Source organism: Myiozetetes cayanensis, unplaced genomic scaffold, assembly GCF_022539395.1.
Source record: "Myiozetetes cayanensis isolate MyiCay16 unplaced genomic scaffold, myiCay2020 scf59, whole genome shotgun sequence".
NCBI lineage: Eukaryota > Metazoa > Chordata > Aves > Passeriformes > Tyrannidae > Myiozetetes > Myiozetetes cayanensis.
In genome coordinates, this window is record NW_026087842.1 from 209,794 (window position 1) to 234,037 (window position 24,244).

Genomic DNA, 24,244 nt, shown 5'->3' on the forward strand with positions numbered 1-24,244 from the left:
GGGGCTCCGAGGTACGGGGGGCACGGCGGGCACGGGGTGGACAGGGGGGGACGGACAGACGGGGATGGACACAGGGATGGACACAGGGATGGACACAGGGAGGGACACAGGGAGGGACACAGGGAGGGACAGAGGGACGGACACAGCGATGGGAGTCCCGCGGGTGCGGGGAGGGAGGGGAGGGATGGGGGGGTGACACAGGGAGGGACGGGCAGGGGGAAGGGGGGGAAAGGGAGGACGAACGGACAGGTGGACAGAGAGGAGAGGGAAGGGGGGATGGGTGGACAGGTGGACACGGGGCTGCTGGAGGCGTGGGTGGACAGACAGACAGGGGGATGGACAGACAGACAGGGGGATGGAGGGATGGATGGAGGATGGATGAGTGGGACTGGAGATGGACAGATGGACAGGTGGACACGTGGATGGATGGATGGAGAGATGCACAGGGGGCTGGCGGGAGGGATGGACAGACAGACAGGGGGGTGGAGGGATGGAGGGACGGACAGATGGATGGATGGATGGATGGATGGATGGATGGATGGATGGATGGATGGATGGACGGACAAACATTGTCCCCCCTTCAGCCCCTCCCGTGTCCCCAGCACTGGCCCTGCTGGTGCCCCAGCCCCCATGGGGGTCCTGTCCCAGCCCAGGGGGGTCCCTGACCCCCTCCAACCACCCTGGGGGTCCTGTCCCAGCCCGGGGGGTCCCTGACCCCCTCCAACCACCCTGGGGGTCCCATTCTGGCTCGGGGAGTCCCCTCCCCCTCCTTCCACAGGGCCCCCCAGTCCATGGCCCTCCCAGGGCCTGATCCTGCCCGGTACTAGGGGAGGGCTCAACAGCACCGACCCCCCCCCAAAACGGGACCCATGGGGGGCCACAGGGCCCCGCCGGGGGGGTTGGGGGGTCAGGGCCCCCCCATTTCCGCGCTGGGGCCCATGGTTGGCTTCTGGCCCCAGCGCGGGGAAGTGGGGCCACTTCCTCCCCCTCCTGCCGGGGGCTCTGCCGGGAGTGGGGGCGGGGAGGGGGCCCTACTGGAGTGGGGGCCCGCTGTGGGTGCTGGAAGGGGCTGTTGGGGTGGGGAGGGGTTTTGGGAGGGGGAACCTGCTGGGGGATGATGCAGAGGGGGTTGTTAGGGGAAGATGGGGAGGCCTCCCTTGCCCCCGGAGTTTGGGGGATTCCACCCACCCCAACCCCCCCTGACCCCGCTGGGGGTGTCCGATGACGTCACTTGGGGAGGGGTTCCAGTGCTAGGCCCCCCTCATTCCCGAGCCCCTGCATCCTTGTGCCCCTCCCCCGCGCTGGCATCTCCCGCGCGGTTGCCATGGCGACGGGAAGCCGGGGATGCCGCGTTGCCAAGAGCCCGCTGTGGTACCCACGGAGCGCTGGGGGTGCGTGGGACCCTCAACCCGCCCCCGGGGTGCTGCCCCGCTGTGCCCCCTGGGACGCCCCAATCTCACCTAGTGGGGACAGCGGGGTTGGGGGCAGGGCTGGATGTTTTTGGGGGGGAGGTCGGACCCGGCGTGACCCCATGTCCCCCACGCAGCGTGGGGCACTTAAGGGATGGCGGGGGAGTGTCCTGGGAGGGAGTGGGGGCACTGGGAGAGGCAGCACCAGCCAGACTCCCCACGCGGGTCGGGGACGTCCCCCGGGTCCCAGCGCTGGGGTGACAGCAGGGACACGGGGGGGCGGGGGGGCTCCTTCTCCCCGCGGGGGTCGTGGGCGCGTTGCTGGGACGACGCTCCCGGCGCTGTCACGAACCCGGAGCGGTGCCAAGTCCCGGGGGACCCCACGCGTGGGGGACACGCGGCTCCACAGGGCCGGGACCCCCGCCCCGTGCCCGCTGGGTGCCAGCCGGGGTTGCAGAGGGCTGGGGGGTCCCCACGAGCCGTGTCCCCCGCGGGGCTGTGACACGCGTGGCTGGGGGGGAGGAAATCACGTCGGCGTGGGGGACACACGTGGGGGGGATACCGCGTCAGAGGGTCCCACGGGGGTGACACGGGGGCTGAAACTGGGGAGGGAGCACGGGGGTGACACGGGGGCTCCACGGCCGGTACCATCTCCGTGGCCGCCGTTGCCGTGGTAACGGGATGCGCAGGGGATGCTGCGCCGCTGCTAAAAATGCCGGAAATCGGGTGGAAGAGCCTCTCGACCCCCCACGGCCCCCTGAACTGCCCTCTCACGCCCCTTCCTCCCCCAACCCCTTCCGACCCCGGGGAGGGAAGGGAGGGATTTTGGGGGTGCGGGAGCAGCGGGGGAGGGTTGGAGGGCCGGGGAGCCGGGGGTCTCAGCAGCCCGGCAGGTGCCGGGGCCGGGGGAGGGGTCGTGGGGGGCTCTGGGAGCGCTCGCGCCTGCCCGGTAGCGGCGGGGCCGCCGCCCGCCCCCGCCCCGGTCCGGCCCCGGGAGCGGCGCATGGCGGAGAGCGGCGGCCCCGGCCCCCGGCCGCGCTGGGCCCCCTGCCGGGCCCCGGGCCCCCCGCGCCCCCGCCGCCAAGGAGCAGCCCGTCCGGGCGCTGCCGTGAGCCCCGCCCCGGGGCCCGGGCATGGCCCCCCGCCCCATAACCCCTTCTCCTCCTCTCCCCCCATCACTCCCCACCCCTCCGTCCCTTTCCCCGTAGCCCCTCAGCTCTAAGGACCCCTCAACTCCCGCGACCCCCACCCAGACCCACAACACCCGTGTCCCCCCTCGTTCCGTCACTCCCCACGTCCTCCCTCACCCCCAACCTCCCCCCATAACCAGCCCCTCTCCCCACCCCGTGGACCCCACCATAGCCCCGTAGCCCCCAACCCCCCCGACACCCTCCTATCGGCCCCCGGCCCCCAAACCCCTCACCCACCCTCGCAACCCCCGACACCTCCGAGCGCCGGGGTCTGGGGTCCTCAGCGATGCCCCCTGGCCGCTAACCCGGGGTGGGGGCGAGGCGGGGGGCGGCCCCGATCCGGGAGAGGGTGGGGGCGGTTGGATTTCGGGGGTGCGGCGGCGGTTCCAACCCTCCGGGGCGGGCGAGCGGCGAAGGCTTCGGGAGGCAGGGCCGGGGTGGGACCGGAGCATCACCGGCACCGGCAGCGCGGCGCCGCGCGGGAGCGAGGGGGGCCGGGGCGCCCGGGGGCCCTGCCCGCACCCATGAGCAGGACCACCGGCCTCCAGCGCAGGACCACCTACCTCATCTCGCTCACGCTGGTCAAGCTCGAGTCGGTGGGCGCCGCGGGGGAGGCGGAGGCGGCGGCGGCGGCGGTCGCGGGGGCGGCGATGGAGGAGCCCCGGTGCCGTGGGGGCGGCAGCCGCCCCCGCACCCTCGAGCCCGGCCGAGCCCGGCGGCCCGAGCGGCTCTTCCAGCGGCAGGACGCGCTCCGGATAAGTACGGCCGGTCCCGGCCCCCGCGCCCCCGGCCCCGACGCCCCCGGCCCCGCTCGCCCGCCTCGCCCCCGCCGTGCCCCCAAACCCGACCCGGCGCTGCTGCCGCCGCCCCGGCGCTGCCCCCAAACCCGACCCGGCCCTGCTGCCCCCGCCGCCCCTCGGCGGTGCCCCCAAACCCGACCTGGCGCTGCTGCCCCTGCCGCCCCCGGCCGTGCCCCCAAACCGGACCCGGCGCTGCTGCCCCCTCCCCGGCCATGGCCCTCAAACCCGACCCCGGGGGCCAAGGGCACCTTGAGGGGCAGGGGAGCGGGTCGGACCCCCTGACGCCCCCAGCCCGCCTCGACCCCCGCCGCCCGCTGCTGGGCCAGGCCAGCTGGGGGCCCTGAGGGTCCCCCGGAGGGGACAGAGCCCCCCGGTGCCCCCCGCGTCCTCCCCGCACCCCTCGGCCGGGGCCCGCCGCCTCCGCCTGGCCGGTCCCAAACCCCCCAAAGCGGTGAGCACCGGGGGGGCCCGCGGGACCCCCGACCCCCGGGGGAGCAAGACCCCCAAACCCGCCGGCAGCCGCCTCTCGTGGCCCGAGGGCGAGGGCAAGGGGCGCCCCAAGGCGGCGGCCAAGGCCGAGGGGCCCCCCCGGGCCCGGCTGTCCCCCCACAAGGGAAAGAGCAAGACCCTGGACTACAGCGACCTCCAGCCCGGGCCGGGGGCTCTGAGCCCTGCGCCCTCCTGAGACGGGCTTGAAGCGGGGCCGCGAGGGGGGTCGCGCCTCCACCCGCGACCGAAAGATGCTCAAGTTCATCAGCGGGATCTTCGCCAAGAGCCCCGCGGCGACCCCCACCCATCCCGCGCCCCCTGGGCCCCTCCCTGCGCCGACCCGGCCAGGGCCGCCCCCAGTGAGTACGGGCCGGTGGGCCTGAGGGGGCCCGGGGTCGCCCCGGCCGTGTCTCGGTGTGCCTGTGGGTGCCCTGTGGGCGGGGGGGTGGTGCCCGTACCCACCGTGCCCGTGACTCGGTGTCCTGGGGGGGGGTTGGGGGCTCCCGTGTGGGCAGGAGGACCCGTCAGTGTCCCAGGGCTGGGGAGGGGGCAAGTGCTGGGCCATGGGGAGCTGTGACCCCCGGCAGGGGCCCCCCCACAACGGGGGGTCCCGGGTGTTGATTTGAGGGGTCGTGCCGTGGTGGGGGGTCCCGTGCCTCAGTGTCGCCGTTGGGGGGGCTTCTGGAGATCAGGGGGGCAACCCCCCATCATCCTTCTGTCCCGCCATCTGTCCGTCCGTCCGTCCATCCGTCCATCGCCTCCATCCGTGCATCACACCCGTGTCCTGTCCCCCACGGTCACCCCACGGCCCCCTCTTGTCCCTGTGTCCCCCCCTCGGCGTCTCTCTGTTCCCTCCGCCCGCCCTGGTGCCGTGGGGTGTGTGCAGCGCCGGGGGCCCGGGGTGGCCGGGTGACAGGGGTGACAGCGGAGGGGGACAGGTGGCAGCGTCACCCCCGTGGCTGCTGCGCGTGGCGGGGGTGGTTCCGAGTGGGGATGGGGAGAACTGAGGCACCAGGGGTGGGGAGACCCCCTGACCGTGCCCTGCCTCAGTGTCCCCTGTTGGGGTGTCCTGGGGGGCTGGGGGTGCCGAGCAGGGGGTGGAGGGAGCTCAGGGCATGTCCTTGTGCCCATAGTGTGTCCTTGGGCCACGTCCTCGTGGCTGTCACCCCCTCATGCCCATCACGTGTCATGCTGTGTCCTCGTGTCAGGGCGTGTCCTCGTGTACCACACCCTGTCCTGGGCCACACCCTGTCCTGGGCCACACCCCGTCCTGGTGCCAATGTGTCCTTGTGCCCGACACGTCGTGCACTGCGGGCGTCCCCAACTCCCGCCCGTCGTGTGCCGGAATCATCGTGTGCTCGTGTCACACCCTGTCCTCATGCCAGGCTGTGTCCTGGTGACAGCCGTGTCCTGGTGTCACACCCTGTCCTCATGCCAGGCCGTGTCCTGGTGTCACACCCCATCCTCATGTCACACCCTGTCCTCATGCCAGGCCGTGTCCTGGTGCCCGCCGTGTCCTCGTGCCGTGTCCTCACTCTACACCGTGTCCTGGTGCCACTCGTGGCCTGACGGTTCCGCCATGGTCTGTCACCACCGTGTCCCTGTGTCACACCCCATCCTGGTGCCCGCTGTGTCCTCGTGCTGTGTGCTCACCCTGCACCGTGTCCTGGTGCCACTCGTGGCCCGACCTGGTTGTCCCCGTGCCACACCACGTAGCAGTACCACTCTGTGTCCCTGTGACCACCGTGTCCTGGAATCCACCATGTCCTCCTGGTGCCACTCTGTGTCCCACCGTGTCCTCCTGGTGCCACTCTGTGTCCCACCGTGTCCCCATGCCACGTCCTGCTGCCTCCCGGTGCCCGCTGTGTCCCGCTCGTCCCCACGGTGTCCCCATGCCACGCCGTGCTCCCCCACCACCCCTGCCCCTGTGCCCGCCGTGTCCTCATGCCCCGGCACAATAGACCTCGTGCCACCCAGTCCCTGTCCCCGTCCCTGTCCCCGTCCCTGTCCCCGCCACGTGGCGTCCCCGCGTCCTCGCGCCGCCCCCGTCCCGGTGCCGTTGCCGGGTGACAGCTGGTGACACCCACGCAGGAGCTGCCGTGGAGCTGCACGGGGGGGGCTCCCCCCCGATTGGGGTGCTGGGGGTGCCTGGGGTGCCTGGGGTGCCTGGGGGGGTGCCTGAGGGGGGTGTCTGGGGGTCCTGGGCTCTGTCTCACCCCTCTCCCCCCTGCAGAGGCCCTGGTGAACAGCCAGGAGTGGACCCTGGGCCGCTCCATCCCCGAGATCCGCCTGGTGGGTGCCACGTCCCCTTGTCCCTGCCCTGTGTCCCCCTGTCCCTGCCCTGTGTCCCTCTGTCCCTGTCCCATGTCCCCTTGTCCCTGTCCTGTGTCCCTGCCCCTGCCCTGTGTCCCTGTGTCCCCCTGCCCCTGCCCTGTGTCCCTCTGTCCCTGTCCCATGTCCCCCTGTCCCTGTCCTGTGTCCCTGCCCTGTGTCCCTGTGTCCCTGCCGTGTCCCCCTGTCCCTGTCCTGTGTCCCCTGTCCCTGCCCTGTGTCCCTGTGTCCCCCTGTCCCTGTGTCCCTGTCCTGTGTCCCTGTGTCCCTGTGTCCCTGTGTCCCCCTGTCCCTGTGTCCCTGTGTCCCTGTCCTGTGTCCCTCTGTCCCTTCCCTGTGTCCCTGTGTCCCTGCCCTGTGTTCCTGTGTCCCCCTGTCCCTGTCCCATGTCCCCATGTCCCTACCCTGTGTTCCTGTGTCCCAGTGTCCCCCTGTCCCTGTCCTGTGTCCCCCCCCCTTGGCTGCCCTGACCCTTCTCTCCCCCAGGGGGTCCTGGGCAGCAGCAAGAGTGGGAAGTCAGCGCTCGTCCACCGCTTCCTCACCGGCTCCTACGTGGGCCTGGAGCCCACTGAGAGTGAGTGGCCACGGGGTGGCCATGGGGTGGTTGTGGGATGGACTTGGGATGGACATGGGATACGCATGGGATGGACTTGGGATGGACTTGAGGTGGACTTGGGCATGGAATGGATGTAGCCACAGGGATGGCCATGGGATGGACATGGCTGTGGGGATGGGCTTGACCGTGGAATGGTCACAGGGATGGGCATGGGGATGGGGATGGGGATGGGGATGGGGATGGGGATGGGGATGGGGATGGGGACGGAGGTGTCCTCGGGGCTGGACGTGGGATGGACAAGGACTGGGCATGGCCATGGGATGGACATGGTTGTGGGATGGGTGTGGGGCTGGGCATGGCATGGATGTGGTCATGGCATGGACATGGTCATGGGATGGATGTGGTCATGGGGTGACCAAAGCTATGGGGATGGACAAAGTCACAATGCTGGGCATGGCCATGGATGGAGACAGAGAAGGGGATGGACGTGGGTATGGGATGGACATGGATATGGGGCTGGGTATGGGATGGCCAAGGTCACGGGATGGTCAAAGCTCTGGAGATGCACAGGATTGTGGTGTTGGGCATGGCTGTGGGCGGAGATGGGGAAGGGGATGGGTGTGGTCATGGAATGGACATGGATATGGTCATGGGATGGTCAAGGCTCTGGGGATGGAAAGGGTTGTGGTGTTGGACATGGCTATGAATGGAGATGGGGTAGGGAATGGACATGGCCATGGCCATGGTATGGACATGGATATGGGGATGGACAGATGGCGTGGCCATGGGTGGGGATGGGGAAGGGGATGGACATGGCCATGGGATGGACATGGATATGGTAATGGGATGGTCAAGGCTCTGGGGATGGACAGGATTGTGGTGTTGGGCATGGCCGTGGGTGGAGATGGCGAAGGGGATGGACACGGCCATGGCCATGGGATGGACATGGATATGGGGATGGACAGATGGCATGACCATGGGTGGAGATGGGGTAGGGGGTGGGTGTGGCCATGGGATGGACATGGATATGGGGATGGACAGATGGCGTGGCCATGGGTGGAGATAGGGAAGGGGATGGACATGGCCATGGGATGGACATGACCATGGCCATGGGATGGGCATGGATATGGAGATGGACAGATGGCGTGGCTATGGGTGGAGATGGGGAAGGGGATGGACATGGCCATGGGATGGACATGGATATGGGGATGGACAGATGGTGTGGCCATGGGTGGAGATAGGGAAGGGGATGGGTGTGGCCATGGGATGGACAAGGTCCCGGTGCTGCTCAGAGCTTGGGGACATTTGGGGTGGCAGTGCTGACCACGGGGGCCGAGCACACCCGCAGGGGCCCCTCCTCACCACAGGCGGGCAGTTCAAGCGCGAGGTGACGGTTGATGGCCAGAGCCACCTCCTGCTCATCCGGGAGGAGGCCGGAGCACCGGACGCGCAGGTACGGGGGGGCTGGGGGGCTGGGTGGGGGGCTCTCTGGCCAGAGCCCAGGCCTGACCCCCCCGTGGCCCCCCCAGTTTGCCAACTGGGTGGACGGCGTGATCCTCGTCTTCAGCCTGGAGAGTGAGAGCAGCTTCGAGGAGGTTTCGCAGCTGCACGAGCTGCTCGGCGGCCTCCGCGGCGCCGGCGACGTGGCCCTGGCGCTGGTGGGCACGCAGGGTGAGCGGGGGGGCCGGGGCAGCCCTTGGGGAGGGGGCAGCATGGACGGGGGACCCCTGTCTGAGCCGCTGCCCCCCCAGACAAGATCAGCTCGTCCAGCCCGCGGGCGGTGGAGGACGCGCGGGCGCGGGCGCTCTGCGGGGACTCGCGGCGCTGCCTCTACTACGAGACCTGCGCCACGTACGGGCTCAACGTGGACCGCGTCTTCACCGAGGGTGGGTGCCCGGCACGGGGTCTGGGGGGACTGGGGGAGGCTGGGAGAGGGTGGGGGAAGTGGTGTGACAGGGACAGTGACCAGCATGGGGTGGGGACAGCAGCCAGGTGGGACGGTGACCGTGCCCAGGTGGGACAGTGACTGTGTCCAGGTGGGATGATGACCGTGCCCAGGTGGGACAGTGACCATGACCAGATGGGAAGGTGGCCACGGTGGGGTGTGGGTGGTGGGAGGGGCTGTGAGAGTTGCCAGAAGGTTTGGGGACCATGTCCAGGCAGGATGGGTACACAGGGATGAGATGGTTTGGGGACCATGTTCAGGCGGGATGGGGACACAGGAATGAGATGGTTTGGGGACCATGTCCAGGTGGGATGGGGACAGTGGCCAGGGTGGAATGGGGTGGGGGGAGGGGCTGGTGACCTGGTGGGACAGGGATGGTGGCCAGTGCAGGGTCACAGCTGTGTTGGGGACAGCGGTGGTCGGAGGGCTCAGGACCACGTGTGGTGAGATGGGGACCCTGTCCAGGTGTGGGGTGGGGTGGGGACGGTGCCCAGGTGCGTCAGGGCCGTGTCAGGGGCAGGTGGGGGTCTCAGCCCCCCTGACTGGGGTCCCTCACAGTGGCCCAGAAGGCCGTGGCGCTGAAGAAGCAGCAGCAGCTCGTGGCCTCCTGCAAGTCCCTGCCCAGCTCCTCGAGCCACTCGGCCGCCTCCACGCCCGTGGGGGGGGTCCACCCCAGCCAGGTACCCCCCGGCCCCCCACCCTGACCCCCCCAACCATGGCCCAGGGCTGACCCCCTGCTCCCCCCAGGCCAGCAACGGCGGCCACACCAGCGACTACTCCTCCTCCCTGCCCTCCACGCCCAACGTGAGCCACCGGGAGCTGCGCAGCGAGACCCCCGCCGCCCTGGGCACCCCCAGCTCGCTGCACCGCGGGGCCAAGCGCCGCACCAGCCTCTTCGCCGTGAGTGACCGCGGGGCCTGGCATGGGGGGGCACGGGGGGGCACGGGGAGGCACGGGGGGACACAGAGCAGTGCCCTGGAGGGGTGGTGGCACTGGGAGGGCAGCATCCACAGTGTCCCCTTGGCAGGGGTGACACGGGGGGGGACACGTGACATCCACAGTGCCCACTGGCAGGGGAGTGGCAGCAAGGGACATGTGGCACCTACTGAGGGTGGTGGCACTGGGGGACACGCGAGCACCCAGCCATGGGCTCTGTGGCAAACTGGGACTCCAGCACTGGGGGACTCGAGGGCACTGCAGTGTCCCCATCCATGCCACATGTCCCCGGCCCTGTCCCCATCCCTGTCCCCATCCTGTCCCCATCCCTGTCCCCATCCCTGTCCCAGCAGACTCGCCGTGGCAGCGACTCAGAGAAGCGCAGCCTGGACAGCCGTGGCGAGGTCACTGGCAGCGGCCGCGCCATCCCCATCAAACAGGTGGGTGGTGGCCCTGGCAGGGGACACGGGTGGGGTCCCAGCGTCCCCCGTGTCCCTTCAACCGCCCCCTGTCCCCAGAGCTTCCTGCTCAAGCGCAGCGGCAACTCCCTGAACAAGGAGTGGAAGAAGAAGTACGTGACCCTGTCCAGCAACGGGCTCCTCTTCTACCACCCCAGCATCAACGTGAGTGTCCCCGGCCCCACACAGCCCCCTGGACCGTGGGGGGCCCGTGTGACCCCCCCGGTGCCCCCCAGGACTACATCCACAGCACGCACGGCAAGGAGATGGATCTGCTCCGCACCACGGTCAAGGTGCCCGGCAAGCGCCCGCCCAGGGCCATCTCCGCCTGCGGCCCCTCCGCCAGCATCAACGGGCTGGTGCGGGACCCCGAGCCGGGGGGTGAGTGCTGGGGGGACCCCGAGCCGGGGGGTGAGTGCTGGGGGGACCCCGGGGCGGGGGAGACACCGGGGGGACCGTCTGTCACTGTCTGTCCCCCCCACAGGCGGTGTCCCCTCCGTGGGGCTGAGCCTACCCCCCGAGCCGGGGCTGAAGGTGGTGGGCAAGGGCGAGCGGTCGCTGCAGCGCTGCGCCTCGGCCTCCAGCGCCAAGCTCATCGCCGCAGGTGAGTGCCACTGGCGCTGGCACTGCCACCAGCACGCCTGGGGACACGACCACCTCCCGGGGCATGGCCAGGGACTGACCAGGGACCGGTCAGGGACCGACCAGGGACCAGCCTGTGGTAGCCTCATCGAGCGCAGGGCCTCCTGAGGAGCTCGAGGACCTCTTGGTGGTCATGGTGGTTCCAGAGGCCACAGAGAGCCAGGTGGTCCTGCTGAGCCGGGACCGGCCTGGGACCTTGGCGGTGGCCGATGCCTGTGGGTTTGGCCCTCTGGTGGCCCTGGTGGCCGTGATGACCCTGGTGGGTTTGGTGAGCCCAGGGACCTGGTGGCCTTTGGTGGCCCTGGTGGTCCCGGTGTCCCTGGTGGCCCCGGTGGCCCTGGTGGCCCCTGAGTTCCTGGTGTCCCCTTGTCCTCGTGAGCCTGGTGACCTCAGTGACCCTGATGGTCTTGGTGGCCCTGGTGGCCTCGGTGTCCCTGCTGGTCCCAGTGTCCCTCTGGTGGCCGCAGTGTCCCCAGGGAGCTCCCTTGTCCCCGGTGCCCGTGGTGCCCGCAGTGCCCACTGAGCTCGGCGTCCCCGGTGCCCGCGGGTCCCGCAGCCCCCCTCGTGTGGTCCCCCTGCAGACACCCCCTTCGAGGCCATGTCCAGCCCGGGCAGCGCGGGCAGGGACCCCCCCCCGTCCCCCCTGGTCGACAGGAAGAAGCACCGGCGGAAGAAGCTGATGACGCCGTCCAAGACCGAGGGCTCGGCGGGGCAGGCGGAGGGTGAGTGCCACGGGCTCGTGTCCCCGGCCCCGGCTCACCCACGGCACCCACGTCCACCCCAGCGAGGACACCCCGGGGGGAGGATCCGGGGCCGATCCTGCCCCCCACCCACCGTGCCACGCTCGGCCACGCTGCCCACGCGCCCCCCTCGCTGCGCCACCGCCTGCCACCCCCCCCGCACCGCCCCCGGGGCCCCCCTGACTGTGTCCCCCTTTCCTCTCTCCGCTGCCGCTGCCCGGACCCTCCGCAGCCAAGCGCAAAATGTGGAAATTAAAAAGCTTTGGTAGTTTAAGAAATATTTATAAAACAGGTAACGTGGCGCCCGCGGTGCCTCCCCCGCATGTGGCTGTGCCCTCCCCCGACCTTTGCCTGCCGCCAGCGCATCCCCCGCGCCCACACGGGGGTCCCCGGGAGCGGGTCGGGGTGGGCACCTCCGGGAGGGGGCGTCGGGCAGAATCTGGGGGCGCGGAGCGGGGGCACTGGGGCAGCCCGGTGCCCCAGGGTGAGAGACCCCCATCCCACCGTCCTCCACGCCGGGGGTCTCTGGTCCTGCAGAGGAGGAAAACTTCGAGTTCCTGATCGTGTCGAGCACGGGGCAGACGTGGCACTTCGAGGCCGGCAGCTTCGAGGAGCGCGACGCGTGGGTGCAGGCGATCGAGAGCCAGATCCTGGCCAGCCTGCAGTGCTGCGAGAGCAGCAAGAACAAGGTGGGACCCCCCGGGGGGGGCCGGGGAGGGGACGCAGTGTCACCTCCCGTGTGGCCCTCCCGCCCCCTGAGCCCCCTGTTCTCCCCTCAGGCACGCATGGACTCCCAGAGCGAGGCCGTGGCCATCCAGGCCATCCGTAACGCCCGCGGGAACTCGCTCTGCGTGGACTGCGGGGCACCCAGTGAGTGGGGGGACACGGGGGGGACACAGGGGGACACGGGCCCAGAGGTGACCTGGGGACACGGGCCCTGTGGTGTCCTGTGCCGGGGAAGGGGATGGTGTCACACGGTGTCACACAGTGCCACGGGGTGACATCGTGCCACCAGCCGTGGGCCACCTGACCGGCAGGGCAAGGGAGGGACATGGGCCACGTGGTGCCACGTGGTGTCCTGGGCCATGTGGCACTGTGTGTCACAGGATGTCACGGGTGGCACAGGCCACATGGAGCCACGGGTGACACCGTGCCGTGGGCCACTCAGTGCCATGGGCCACGTGATGTCAGGGGTCACCCCATGCCACACGATGCCTCTTGGGACACTGCCCGGGGTCACAGCGGGTGCCACACCGTGTGACACCACGTGTCACACCAGGCCCTGGGTCACACCAGGTGCCACACCGGGTGCCACATCAGGCCTGGGTCACACCGGCTGCCACACCAGGCCCTGGTTCACAGCAGGTGCCCACCATGGGTCACCACGTGTCACACCAGGCCCTGGGTCACACTGTGTGCCACACCACGTGTCACACCAGGCCCTGGGTCACACCAGGTATCACACCATGGGTCACACCGGGTATCACACCACGTGTCACATCAGGCCCTGGGTCACACCGTGTGTCACCACGTGCCACACCAGGCCTGGGTCCCCCCTTGCCCCGCACCGTGGGCTGCCCTAAGCCAGAGGGTGCCACGGGCCGTGCAGTGCCCACCTGGCCACCCCGGGCTGTGCCACGGGCCACCCCCCCCCCTCCCTGTGCCCCCAGACCCCACGTGGGCCAGCCTGAACCTGGGCGCCCTGATCTGCATCGAGTGCTCGGGCATCCACCGCAACCTGGGCACGCACGTGTCGCGCGTGCGCTCGCTGGACCTGGACGATTGGCCCCGCGAGCTCACCCTGGTGCTCACGGCCATCGGCAACGCCACGGCCAACAGCATCTGGGAGCAGAACCCGCGCGGCCGCTGCAAGCCCACCCACGAGTCCTCCCGGTGGGTGTGTCCCCGCGGCCCCGCCCCCGTGTCCCCCCGTGGTCCCAGATTGTCACTGCGGTGTCGCTGCGGTGCCACCTCCTGTCCCTGCCGCCGCTCTGTCCCCACCCGCCCTATCCCCCCGGTGTCACAGCATGGCCCCTGATGCGCTGTGACCCCACACCCCAATGGGTGCAGTCCCTGGAACCCCTGTGTGCCCACCTCCCACGCCACCCTGGTGCCGCCCTGTGTCCCGGACACCCCGTGTCCCCTCATCCCCGTGCCCTGGGAGGAGCAGGAGTCGTGGATCCAGCCCCACCATGGTGCCACCCCACTGCCTCTGCCATCCCTGTGTCGCTGCCTCCCACGCCACCCCGGTGCCACCCTGTGTCCCTTTCACTCCCATGTCCCCCTGTCTGCACTGCCCCTGTCCCTGTGGCATCACGACACTGACACCCCCGTGTCCCCACCCCCAGCCACCGGCTGCCACCCCCTGTCACAAATTCACCCGGTATCAGCGCAGGGGGACACAGTGACCTCTCAACAGGGCAGAGCCCTGGGGACACAGTGACCCCCAACAGGGCAGGGCCCTGGGGGACACAGTGACCCCCAACAGGGCAGGGGCTCCCGGGGGACACAGTGACCCCCAACAGGGCAGGGCCCCTCGTGGGTCTGGATTCATCACTCCCAAAGAGTCTGGGGGACACAGCGACCCTCCCCCAGCAGGGCAGGGCCTCCTGGGAGGACACAATGGCCCCCCAAACAGTCCAGAGCCCCCAGGGGGTCACAGCGACCCCCACACACCCCAGACAAGGCAGGGACCCTGTGTGTTGGGGGCCCTCTGGGAACTCCCCAGGACGGGGATAGAGCCCCGATTTTTGGGGTGGGGGCCGGTCAGAGGTGGGGGCTCAGAAATCGGGGTCCTCAGAGTCACTGGGTGGGGGGGGCTCCTGGTGGCCCCCCCACACGAAGCGATAATTGTCCTCCAGAGTCTGCTGCCGGCGCCGCTCCCGCTGCGCCTCCTCCGAGCCCTGCACCTGGGGGGGACAGCAGGGACCCCTGAACCCCCCTGCACCTGGGGGGGACAGCAGGGACCCCTGAACCCCCCTGAACCCCCCCTGAAACTCCCCTGCACCTGGGGGGGACAGCAGGGACCCCTGAATCCCCCTGAACCCCCTGCACCTGGGGACAGCAGGGACCCCTAACCCCCTGAACCCCCTGAAACCCCCTGCACCTGGGGCAGCAGGGACCCCTGAACCCCCCTGCACCTGGGGGGGACAGCAGGGACCCCTGAACACCCCCTGAACCCCCCCTGAAACCCCCCTGCACCTGGGGGGGCAGCAGGGACCCCTGAACACCCCTGAACCCCCCCTGAAACCCCCCTGCACCTGGGGGACAGCAGGGACCCCTGAACCCACCCTGAACCCCCTGCACCTGGGGGACAGCAGTGACACCCTGAACCCACCCACAGACCCCTGAAGCCCCCACTGACCCCTGAACCCACCCATAGACCCCCTGCACCTGGGGCACACCAGTGACCCCTGAACCCCCCCTGTACCTGGGGGGTCACTGCTGTTCCCCCCTGAATCCCCCCTGCACCTGAGGGGGCAAAACAATGACCCCTGAACCCACCCACTGACCTCCCTTGCACTTGGGGCAAAACAGTGCCCTCAGTGCCCCCTCCCCCCAGTCTCCCACCTGTGTCCCCATTTCCCCCAAAGCCCTCAGTTCCCCTCCTGTGTCCCAGTTGCCCCCTGGCCCCCTCACCAGGATGCTGAGGAAAATCTCCTTCAGGCTCTCGAATCCTCCTCCGAGAGCCACTGAGCCTCGTCCTCCTCCCCGCCGCCGCCACGATCTTGATCTCGATCTTCCCTGGGGGAGGGGTCATGGGGTGATCCGGGGGCCGAGGGTGCCCCCAACCCTTCCCCACTAACCCCCCCAACCCTCCTCCCCCCGACTCCCTTACCTCGGCGCGCAGCCCCTCCTTGGCCAGCAGCTCCCGCACCTCCTTTCTCCACCCGCGCGCCCTGGGGGCCCCGTGTCCCGGGGGCTCCTGGCCTGGGGCTGGGGCGCGACCTCTGGGGGCCTCCAGCTCCTGGGGGCTCCTGGTGCCGAAGGGAGTCGGCTGCCCTTCCTCACTCCCTCCTCCTCCTCCTCGCCCTCCCCCGCGGGCCCCCGGGGCCGGAGCGGCCCGGGGTCGTGGGGGCCTGGGGTCGCGGGGAGTCCCCGGGTCCAGGCGGTCCATGAGGTGGCTCAGGGTGCTGGCGAGGGTCCTGCTGACGCGGCTCCGGTCGAACTCCCCCTTGAGCCCCTCGGTCTCCAGCTCCTCCTCCACCTGCAGGGGGGGCAGGGGGGTGTCCAAAGGGGGGGGCCCGGCCTGGCCTGGGGGTCCCCAGAGCTCCCGGGGGGGATCCCAACTCAGTCACAGGGTGCTCAGCCTGGCTGGGGGTCCCAGAGCTGACAGGTGGGGGGGTCCCAGCCCGGTGTGGGGGTCTCACGTGGAAAGGGTCTCAACGCACGGTGGGGATCCCAGCCCGGTGTGGGGGATCCCCAGAGCGACCAGGGGTTCCCAGCCCGCTGTGGGGGTCCCAGATGGGGGGTCCCAGCCCGCACCTCGCTGATGATGCTGTCGAACTCCTGCTCCATCTGAGTCTTCACCTCCTCCTTGAGCCTCTTCACCTGCTCCCGCGGCAGCAGCTCCAGCCCCGCCAGCAGCGGCCCCACCTCTTCCTCCTCCTCCTCCTCCTCCCCCTGCTCCTCCTGCTGCTCCCGCTGCTCCTGCTGCTCCTGCTCCTCCCCCACCCCGGGGGCCCGGCCCGGGGGCCTGGCGGGGCTGGGGGCTCCCCGGGGCTGGGGAGCCTTTGCCGCCTCCTCCTCCTCCTCTTCACGGGCCTTGCCCTTGGCCTGGGGCAGGAGGGGTCAGGGGACTCCGGGGCACTGGAGGGGTGCAGGGGGGCACAGAGGGGGTCCCCACCTTCCTGGTGGTCTCCTTTGAGCTCCTCGATGAACTGCAGGAGGTCCCCGGGGCTCCGGATCACCTTGAAGTGGATTTTCCTCCGGGAATCTACGGGGAGGGACCCGGAATGGGGGTGGGAGGGGCAGGGGGGCACTGGGGGGCAATTGGGGGGGGCCACAGGGGGACACCCCGGGACTCACCAGCCACGTGGCCACCGCCTGCCCTCGGGGATGGCTCCTGCAGGGAGAGCAGGGGGGATGGAGCAGGACCCCAAAATCCACCCCCACCCCCACCCCAGAATGTCCCCAGGGCCACCCCAATGTCCCCAGGGCCACCAGGACTCACCCCAGCGCTGTCCTGCTGCCCACCAGCCACTGTCACCTCCTCATCCCCAAGTGCCACATCCTGGGCTGGCTCTGCCTGGTCCCCTGCTGAGGGGGGGACACAGCTGGTTTGGGGACACAGCTGGCATGGGGACACAGCTGGTTTGGGGACACACAGCTGGTTTGGGGACACAGCTGGCATTGGGGACACAGCTGGTTTGGGGACACAGCTGGCATGGGGACACACAGCTGGCATGGGGGACACACAGCTGGCATGGGGACACACAGCTGGTTTGGGGACACACAGCTGGCATGGGGACACAGCTGGCATGGGGACACACAGCTGGTTTGGGGACACAGCTGGCATGGGGGACACACAGCTGGCATGGGGACACAGCTGGCATTGGAAGGGACACAGCTGGCATTGGGGGACATGCATTGGGACATAGCTGGCGGAGTACACAGCAGCATGGAACAGCTGGTTTGGACACACGGCTGGCATGGGGACACAGCTGGTTTGGGGACACAGCTGGTTTGGGGAACACACGGCTGGTTTGGGGACACACGGCTGGTTTGGGGACACAGCTGGCTTAGGGACACACAGCTGGCTTGGGGACACACAGCTGGCATGGGGACACAGCTGGTTTGGGGACACACAGCTGGCATAGGGACACAGCTGGCACTGGGGACACAGCTGGCACTGGGGGGGGACACAGCTGGTTTGGTGACAGTTGGTTTGGGGACACAGCTGGCATTGGAAGGGACACAGCTCGTTTGGGGACACAGCTGGCATGGGGGACACACAGGTGGCATGGGGACACAGCTGGCATTGGAAGGGACACAGCTGGTTTGGGGACACAGCTGGCATGGGGGACACACAGCTGGCATGGGGGACACACAGCTGGCATGGGGACACAGCTGGTTTGGGAGGACACAGCTGGCACTGGGGACACAGGTGGTTTGGGAGGACACAGCTGGTTTGGGGACACAGCTGGCATAGGGACACAGCTGGCATTGGGGGGACACAGCTGGCACTGGGGACACACAGCTGGCATGGGGACACAGCTGGCATGGGGACACAGCTGGTTTGGGGACACACAGCTGGCACTGGGGACACACAGCTGGCACTGGGGACACAGCTGGCACTGGGGGGACACGGTTTGGGGACACAGCTGTTTTGGGGACACAGCTGGTACTGGGGGGACACACAGGTGGTTTGGGGACACACAGCTGGCATGGGTGGGAACAAAGTCTGTACTGTCCCCAAGGGGTAGGACAGGGGCTGTATCATCCCCAAGGGGTGGGACAGGGTCTGTACTGTCCCCAGGGGGTGGGACAGGGTCCGTACCGTCCCCGTGGGCCCCCCGGGGGGGCTGGGGGGGGGTCCCGCTGTCCCTGTCACTCCACAGCCGCGTGTCCAGCGAGCGCAGCTCCTCCGAGATCTCCTGAACCTTCCGCTTGGTGTCGGCTGAGACACAGGACAGGGACACAGGGCACAGGGGACAGGGGACAGGGGACAGGGACAGGGACAGGGGACAGGGACACAGGGGACACAGGGGACAGGGACACAGGGACACAGGGGACAGAGGGGAAAGGGACACAGGGACACAGGACGAGAGAGAGGGACACAGGGACAGGTCAGGGACACAGGACAGAGGGACAGCAGTAGACAGACGGACAGGGACACAGGGGACAGGGACAGGGACACAGGGGACACAGGGGACACAGGGACACAGGGGACAGGGACACAGGGGACAGGGGACAGGGACACAGACAATAGGACACAGGGACACAGGGACAGGGACACAGGGACAGGACAGACAGGACACTAGGGCAATAGAGACACAGGGGGACAGGGTCAATAGGGACAGGGACAGGGACACAGGGGACAGGGGACAGGGACACAGGGGACACAGGGGACAGGGATACAGGGGACACAGGGGACACAGGGACACAGGGGACAGGGACACAGGGGACAGGGGACAGGGACACAGGGGACAGAGGGGACAGGGACACAGGGACACAGGGGACAGGGACACAGGGAACAGGGATAGCCGGGGGACAGCACAGACAGGAACAGTGACAAAAGGGGAAAGAGGGGACAGGGATGAGCCAGAGGAACAGGGGGACAGGGCCAGCCCTGGGACAGGAGCAGGGCCAGCCCCACACTGGGGGACAGCTCCAGTGCTGAGCCAGAGGGGACAGGGCCAGGGAGGGGACAGTCCCATCCCCACCCCAGGGAGGTGACAATGCCAGCCCCGCCCCAGGGAGGTGACAATGCCATCCCCACCCCAGGGAGGTGACAATGCCGGCCCCACCCCAGGGAGGTGACAGTGCCTGCCCCAGGGAGGTGACAGCACCATCCCCACCCCAGGGAGGTGACAGCGCCAGCCCCGCCCCAGGGAGGTGACAATGCCGACCCCGCCCCAGGGAGGTGACAGCGCCGGCCCCGCCCCAGGGAGGTGACAGCGCCATCCCCCGCGGTACTCAGGACTGCAGCCCGCACGTGCACTGGACGTACCAGCGGTGCCAGCAGGCGGGCTGGCAGCGGATGGCTCAGTGGGCCAGCCCTGGGCGCTGCAGGAAGGGGTGGTGGCAGATCCTGGTCGTGTGCACCGTCAGCACGCACGGTTCGACTGCGGCCCGTCCACCTCGCGCACGTAACGCCGGCCCTCTCGCACAGGAACTGCCGGGGCTTGCGACCCCTCAGTGCCCCAACGCCCCCCTCGTGCCCCCAGTGTCCCCATCCAGGCCACATAATCGCCGGCCCCCTCCTCGCACAGGAACTGCCGGGGGGGGGCTTGGTGACCCCCTCTGTGCCTCCCCAATGCCCCCTGTGCCCCCCAGTGCCCCCACCCAGGCCATGTGATCCCCAGCCCCCTCCTCGCACAGGAACTGCGGGGGGAGGTTGGTGACCCCCTCTGTGCCCCCCTGTGCCCCCTGTGCCCTCCCTGTGCCCCCACAGTGTCCCCTGTGCCCCACAATGCCCCCTGTGTCCCCCAGTGTCCCTTGTGCCCCCTATCACACCCAGTCCCTCCCAGTGCCCCCAGTTTCCCAGTGCTTCCAGTGCCCCCAGTGCCTCCATAATGCCCCCAGTGCCCCCCTGTGCCCCTCCAGTGCCCCCAATCCTTACCCTGACCTCGGCCTGGCGGGCCTGCCCGGTGATGTCGCAGCGGGAGCCGTTGCCGTAGCTCTGGCTGTGGTAGCGCCGCAGTTGGTGCTGCTGGGAGGCCTGGAGGGGCACGGGGGGGTGGGCACGGGCACAGGGTGGGCACAGGGACCCCCGGGGTGCCTCTGGTGCCCCCCCAGGGCGGGGGGAACGCCCACCTTGGCTGTCTCGTCGTCCCAGTCGAAGGTGGATTGGTAATAACCCAGCACGAGCACCTCACCCTGGATCTCCGACTCTGGGGGGGCCACAGGGGGAGATCGGGGGGGCTGCAGGGCCACCCTGCCCCTCAGACCCCCCGGGAACCCTCGGGGACACCTCCCCCTCCCCAGGACCCCTCAGACCCTTTATGAACACCTCATTTCCCCCCTGCCAGGACCCCTCAGACCCTTTGGGGACACTCCCCCTCCCCAGGACCCCTCAGACCTTTGGGGACACCTCACCCTCCCACCAGGACCCCTCAGACCCTTCATGGACACCTCACCCTCCCACCAGGACCCCTCAGACCCTTCATGGACACCTCACCCTCCCCCAGGACCCCTCAGACCCTTCATGGACACCTCACCCTCCCACCAGGACCTCTCAGACCCCCCCAGAGCCCTCCCAGCCCCACAGAACCCCTCAGTCACCCCCCCTCGGATCCCCCAGCCCCTCTCAGAACATCTGAGCTCCCCCCAGGACCCCTGAGATCCTCAGGCTCAGACCCCTCAGACCCTCAGACCCTGAGGACCCCTGAGACACCCCCAGGACCCTCAGATCCCCCAGGATCCCTCAGCATCCCCAGGACCCCCTGACCCCTCAGAGACCCCTGAGACCCCCCAGGACCCCTCATAGCCCTCCCCACCCTGGGACCTCAACATCCGTGAAACCCCAGGACCCCTCAGACCCTGCAGACACCCCCAGGACCCTCACCCCTTCTGGGACCTCTGAGACCCCCCCAAACTCCTCAGTTCCGCCCCCAGGACCCCCCAGCTGCCCCAGGGGGACATCAGAGCCCCCCCTGAGCCCCCCATGCCGGCACCTTCCAGGTGGTACTGCTGGATGTGGCGCCCGTAGCAGAACTCGTAGGTCCACCAGTCCTTGGTCTGGGGGTGGCACAGCCTCCAGGGGAGTCAGGGGGCTGGGAGTGCCCCCCAGACAGCGAGAGCCCCCTGGGTAGTTCAGGGTGTGGGGTGTCCCTGTGCCCCCCGTGTGCCCCCCCAGACAGCAGAGCCCCCTCCTGGGTAGTTAAGGGGGTGGGGGTGTCCCTGTGCCCCCCATGTGCCCCCCCAATAGCAGAGCCCCCAGAGAAGGTCGATGGGTGGTGCCCCCATGCCCCCCTTGCTCCTCAGACACAGGGGTGCCTCCCTGGGTGTGCTCAGAGGGTGAGGGTCCCCCAGACAGCAGAGCCCCCCCGGGTAGTTCAGGGGGTGGGGGTGTCCCTGTGCCCCCCATGTGCCCCCCCAGAGAGCAAATCCCCCCGGGGTGGCTCAGGGGGTGGGGGTGCCCCCCATGCCCCCTCCCCTTGCTCCCCAGACACAGGGGTGCCCCCCCGGGTGGGTCAGAGGGTGGGGTGCCCCCGTGCCCTCCACCTTCCCGAGGCAGGGCTGGGGTGCCCCCCGTGCCCCCCTCGTGCCCCCCACCTTTCTGAGGCAGGGCGCTGCCCCCATGGGCCGCAGCAGCTCGGCCACCCCCGAGCCGTTGTAGAGCCGGGGGTCGCGGGGGGCCCGGGGGTCCCACGGCCGCGGGGGAGGCGACACTCGTACAGCTGCTTGAAGCGAGAGGCCACGGTCACCACGTCCTCGGCCTGGCGCTGGGGGGCACAGGGGGTCAGAGCACGGGGGACCTCAGAACCCCTGGGACCCCAAACGCCCCCGGGACCCTCAGAACCCCTGGGACCCCAAACGCCCCCTGGGACCCCTCAGAACCCCTGGGACCCCAAACGCCCCCGGGACCCCTCAGAACCCTGGGACACCGCCGGGACACCCTGAGCTGGGGGTGTCTCTGTGCCCCCGGGATCCCCAGCCCCGCTGCCCGTGGTTCTCCTCAGGGCAGAGGCACCGACCCCTGCCCGACCCCCTCTCCGTGTCCCCCCCGGCCTCGGGGACCCCCAGGACTCCCCAGGGCAGGACCCCCTTCCAGGGTCGGTGCCCCTAACCCCCCACTCCCCAGCCCGGCCCGGAGTCCCCCCGGGACGATCCCAGCTCGGAGCCCCTTCCCAGATGGGACTCCCCCCGACCCCCCAGCAGGGACCCGCGGCGATGCTCCCGGTCCCGGTATCGCCCCCCTCCCTCTCCCCGTTCCCGGCGCGCACCTGCCCGGCCAGCACGGGCTCGGCCAGGATCTCCAGGCCGTACTTGAGCTCGCTGAGCTCCTGCAGGTTGAGGGCGGCGCGGGCCCCGCGCGGGGTCCCGGCCCAGGCCCCGAGCAGCGCCAGGAGCGCCAGGAGCGACCCCGGCCGCGGGCCCCGGCCCCGCCGCCATCTTGGCCCCGCTCCCCTCCCGCTTCCGCCCTCACCGCCCGCCCCGCCCCGCCCCGGACGTCCCGCCTCGCGATTGGTCAGATGGCCTGTCCGTCAGCAGCTCGACGCGTTCTGATTGGTTTGATCTGTGCTATGACGTCACGAAGGGTGAGGCCGCAGGGGCGCGGCGCGCGGCGCGCGGGGATTGGTCGGAGCCGGCCAATGACGCGGCCACTCCGCGGTGACATCACGGCGGGCGCGTTCCCATTGGCCGAGCGGGATGCAGGCGATCCCCGCGCGCTGATTGGCTGAGCGCACCGAGCATCCCCCGGGGGGTCACGTGGTCCCCGGGACCGGGAGGGGGGGCTGGACCCGATCCTGGGGGGAGGGAGGGGGCTGAGACCACCGGGAGGGTCGCGCGTGGGACCCTCAATGCGGGTCCGCCCCGAGAACCCCCTGCACCACCGGCCCCGGGTGTCCCCCCTGCACCCCGACACCCTCGGGGACCCCGAAAGTCTTGCCGAGGACTCCTCATCCCCCCCAGGAGACCCCTGAGCCCCCGCAGGACCCCCGAGCCCCCAAAGGACCCCTCGTTATCCTTTCACCCACCCACTCAACCCCCTCAGCCCCTCCTCTGCCCCTCCAGCCCCTGGTGTCTCTCCCGAGCCTCCGGTGTCCCCGAGACCCCCAGATCTCTCCCCAGCGCCTCCCAGGGTCCCTGAACGCCCCCAGGACCCCTCCAGCATCCCTTCAACCCCTTCAGAGCCCACTCAGCTCACCCTCCCCCGAATCCCCCAGCCCCCTCCCAGAGCTCTGCAGCCCCCCAGCTCTCGGCTCCTGCCCCCATCCCCCCGGTACAGGCAGAGAACGGGCAGAGCCCCCCGTTACAGGCAAAGCCCCCCGCCTCCCCGGTACAGGCAGAGAACGGGCAGAGCCCCCGGGTACAGGCAGAGCCCCCGCCTCCCCGGTACAGGCAGAGCCCGGTACACAGACAGACCCCCGCCCCGCCCTCAATGGGGCCGTTGTTCGCCCCACGCGTGGGCACAAAGCTCGGTCTGTGGCCGCTTCCCCGGGAGGAGCCGATCCCCACGGCGGGCGCGACCCCGCCCCTCCCGAGGCCTCGCCGGCAGCGGCGGCATCGCCCCCTGCCCGCTTTTGCGCCCCCGCCCCCTGCAGCCCTCCCCCCGCCCCCGGGGCTGCGGAGCTGCGGTTCCCCCGGAGCCTCTTGGGGCGCCGTCGCGGCCGCTCCGGTGCCGGTGCCGGTGCCGCCGGTGCCGCGGAGCGCCCGGACCCTCGGTCGGAGCCAGGTAGGGCCGGGCCCGCTCCTGTCGCGACATGTCGCGGCCGGGGACGGCACCTCCCGGCACCCCACGGCAGCCGCATCACCCTCCCCACCCCGCGACCACCCGCTCGCCGCAGCCCCTGCCGCCCCCTGGGCCCCCAGCCCCCCCATCCCCATCCCAGTTCCTCCCCATCCCCCGACCCCGCAACGCCCCGCACATCCCCTCTCATCCTTCATCCCACCTGCCCCTCCCCAAATTCTCTACTCCCCAGACCTCCCGCACTCCCCGCACCCCCAGTCCGGGTTCTCGGCCCCCGAGACCACCCGGCCCTCCAGACCTGCCGGACCCCCATCCCCCCATCCCCCCATCCCCCCATCCCCTGTCCCTGCTGCCCCCATCCCACCCCCATCCCCTATCCCCATCCCCATCCCAGTCCCCCTCCCAACTCCCCAGCACCCCCAGCCCCCAGCCCCCAATCCCAGCTCCCCCACCCCAAATTCCCTGGACACCCCTCTTCCCTCCCTCACATCCCCTGGGCCTCCCTCTCCCCAACCCCTCCGCTCTCCCCAAAACCCCTCCCAGGCCCCTCCTCCTGCAGCCCCCGGCGTCATCAACAGGGATCGACCCCCCAAAGACCCCCAGGACCACCCTTGCCCCTCCTGCCCCTTAGCCCCCTCACAGAGATCCGGGGGTTCGGGAATCCACGGC

The 24,244-nt window shown here is 70.0% G+C and overlaps 2 protein-coding genes across 2 annotated transcripts; one reads left to right on the plus strand and one right to left on the minus strand.

Moving 5' to 3' along the window:
• Nucleotides 1-3,095: 3,095 nt before the first annotated feature.
• On the plus strand, nucleotides 3,096-13,939 carry AGAP2 (ArfGAP with GTPase domain, ankyrin repeat and PH domain 2). Its single transcript, XM_050334783.1, is given in 23 exon segments — nucleotides 3,096-3,465; nucleotides 3,467-3,575; nucleotides 3,578-3,661; nucleotides 3,664-3,771; nucleotides 3,774-4,054; nucleotides 4,056-4,251; nucleotides 6,122-6,180; nucleotides 6,706-6,793; nucleotides 8,143-8,228; nucleotides 8,305-8,446; nucleotides 8,527-8,661; nucleotides 9,279-9,400; nucleotides 9,468-9,620; nucleotides 10,010-10,096; nucleotides 10,175-10,279; nucleotides 10,351-10,495; nucleotides 10,599-10,718; nucleotides 11,338-11,478; nucleotides 11,729-11,788; nucleotides 12,034-12,185; nucleotides 12,276-12,366; nucleotides 13,167-13,393; nucleotides 13,661-13,939. Coding segments are annotated over 23 exon segments (3,312 nt in total). The 5' UTR covers nucleotides 3,096-3,123.
• A 267-nt stretch (nucleotides 13,940-14,206) lies between these two features.
• Nucleotides 14,207-23,590, minus strand: OS9 (OS9 endoplasmic reticulum lectin). Its single transcript, XM_050334784.1, is given in 21 exon segments — nucleotides 14,207-14,405; nucleotides 15,136-15,164; nucleotides 15,167-15,240; nucleotides 15,312-15,703; nucleotides 15,982-16,272; nucleotides 16,343-16,360; nucleotides 16,362-16,432; nucleotides 16,525-16,561; nucleotides 16,670-16,755; nucleotides 17,996-18,182; nucleotides 19,213-19,274; nucleotides 19,277-19,298; nucleotides 19,504-19,542; nucleotides 19,781-19,879; nucleotides 19,975-20,051; nucleotides 20,835-20,898; nucleotides 21,436-21,520; nucleotides 21,522-21,542; nucleotides 21,544-21,605; nucleotides 22,107-22,360; nucleotides 23,476-23,590. Coding segments are annotated over 21 exon segments (2,214 nt in total). The 3' UTR covers nucleotides 14,207-14,276.
• Nucleotides 23,591-24,244: the final 654 nt, after the last annotated feature.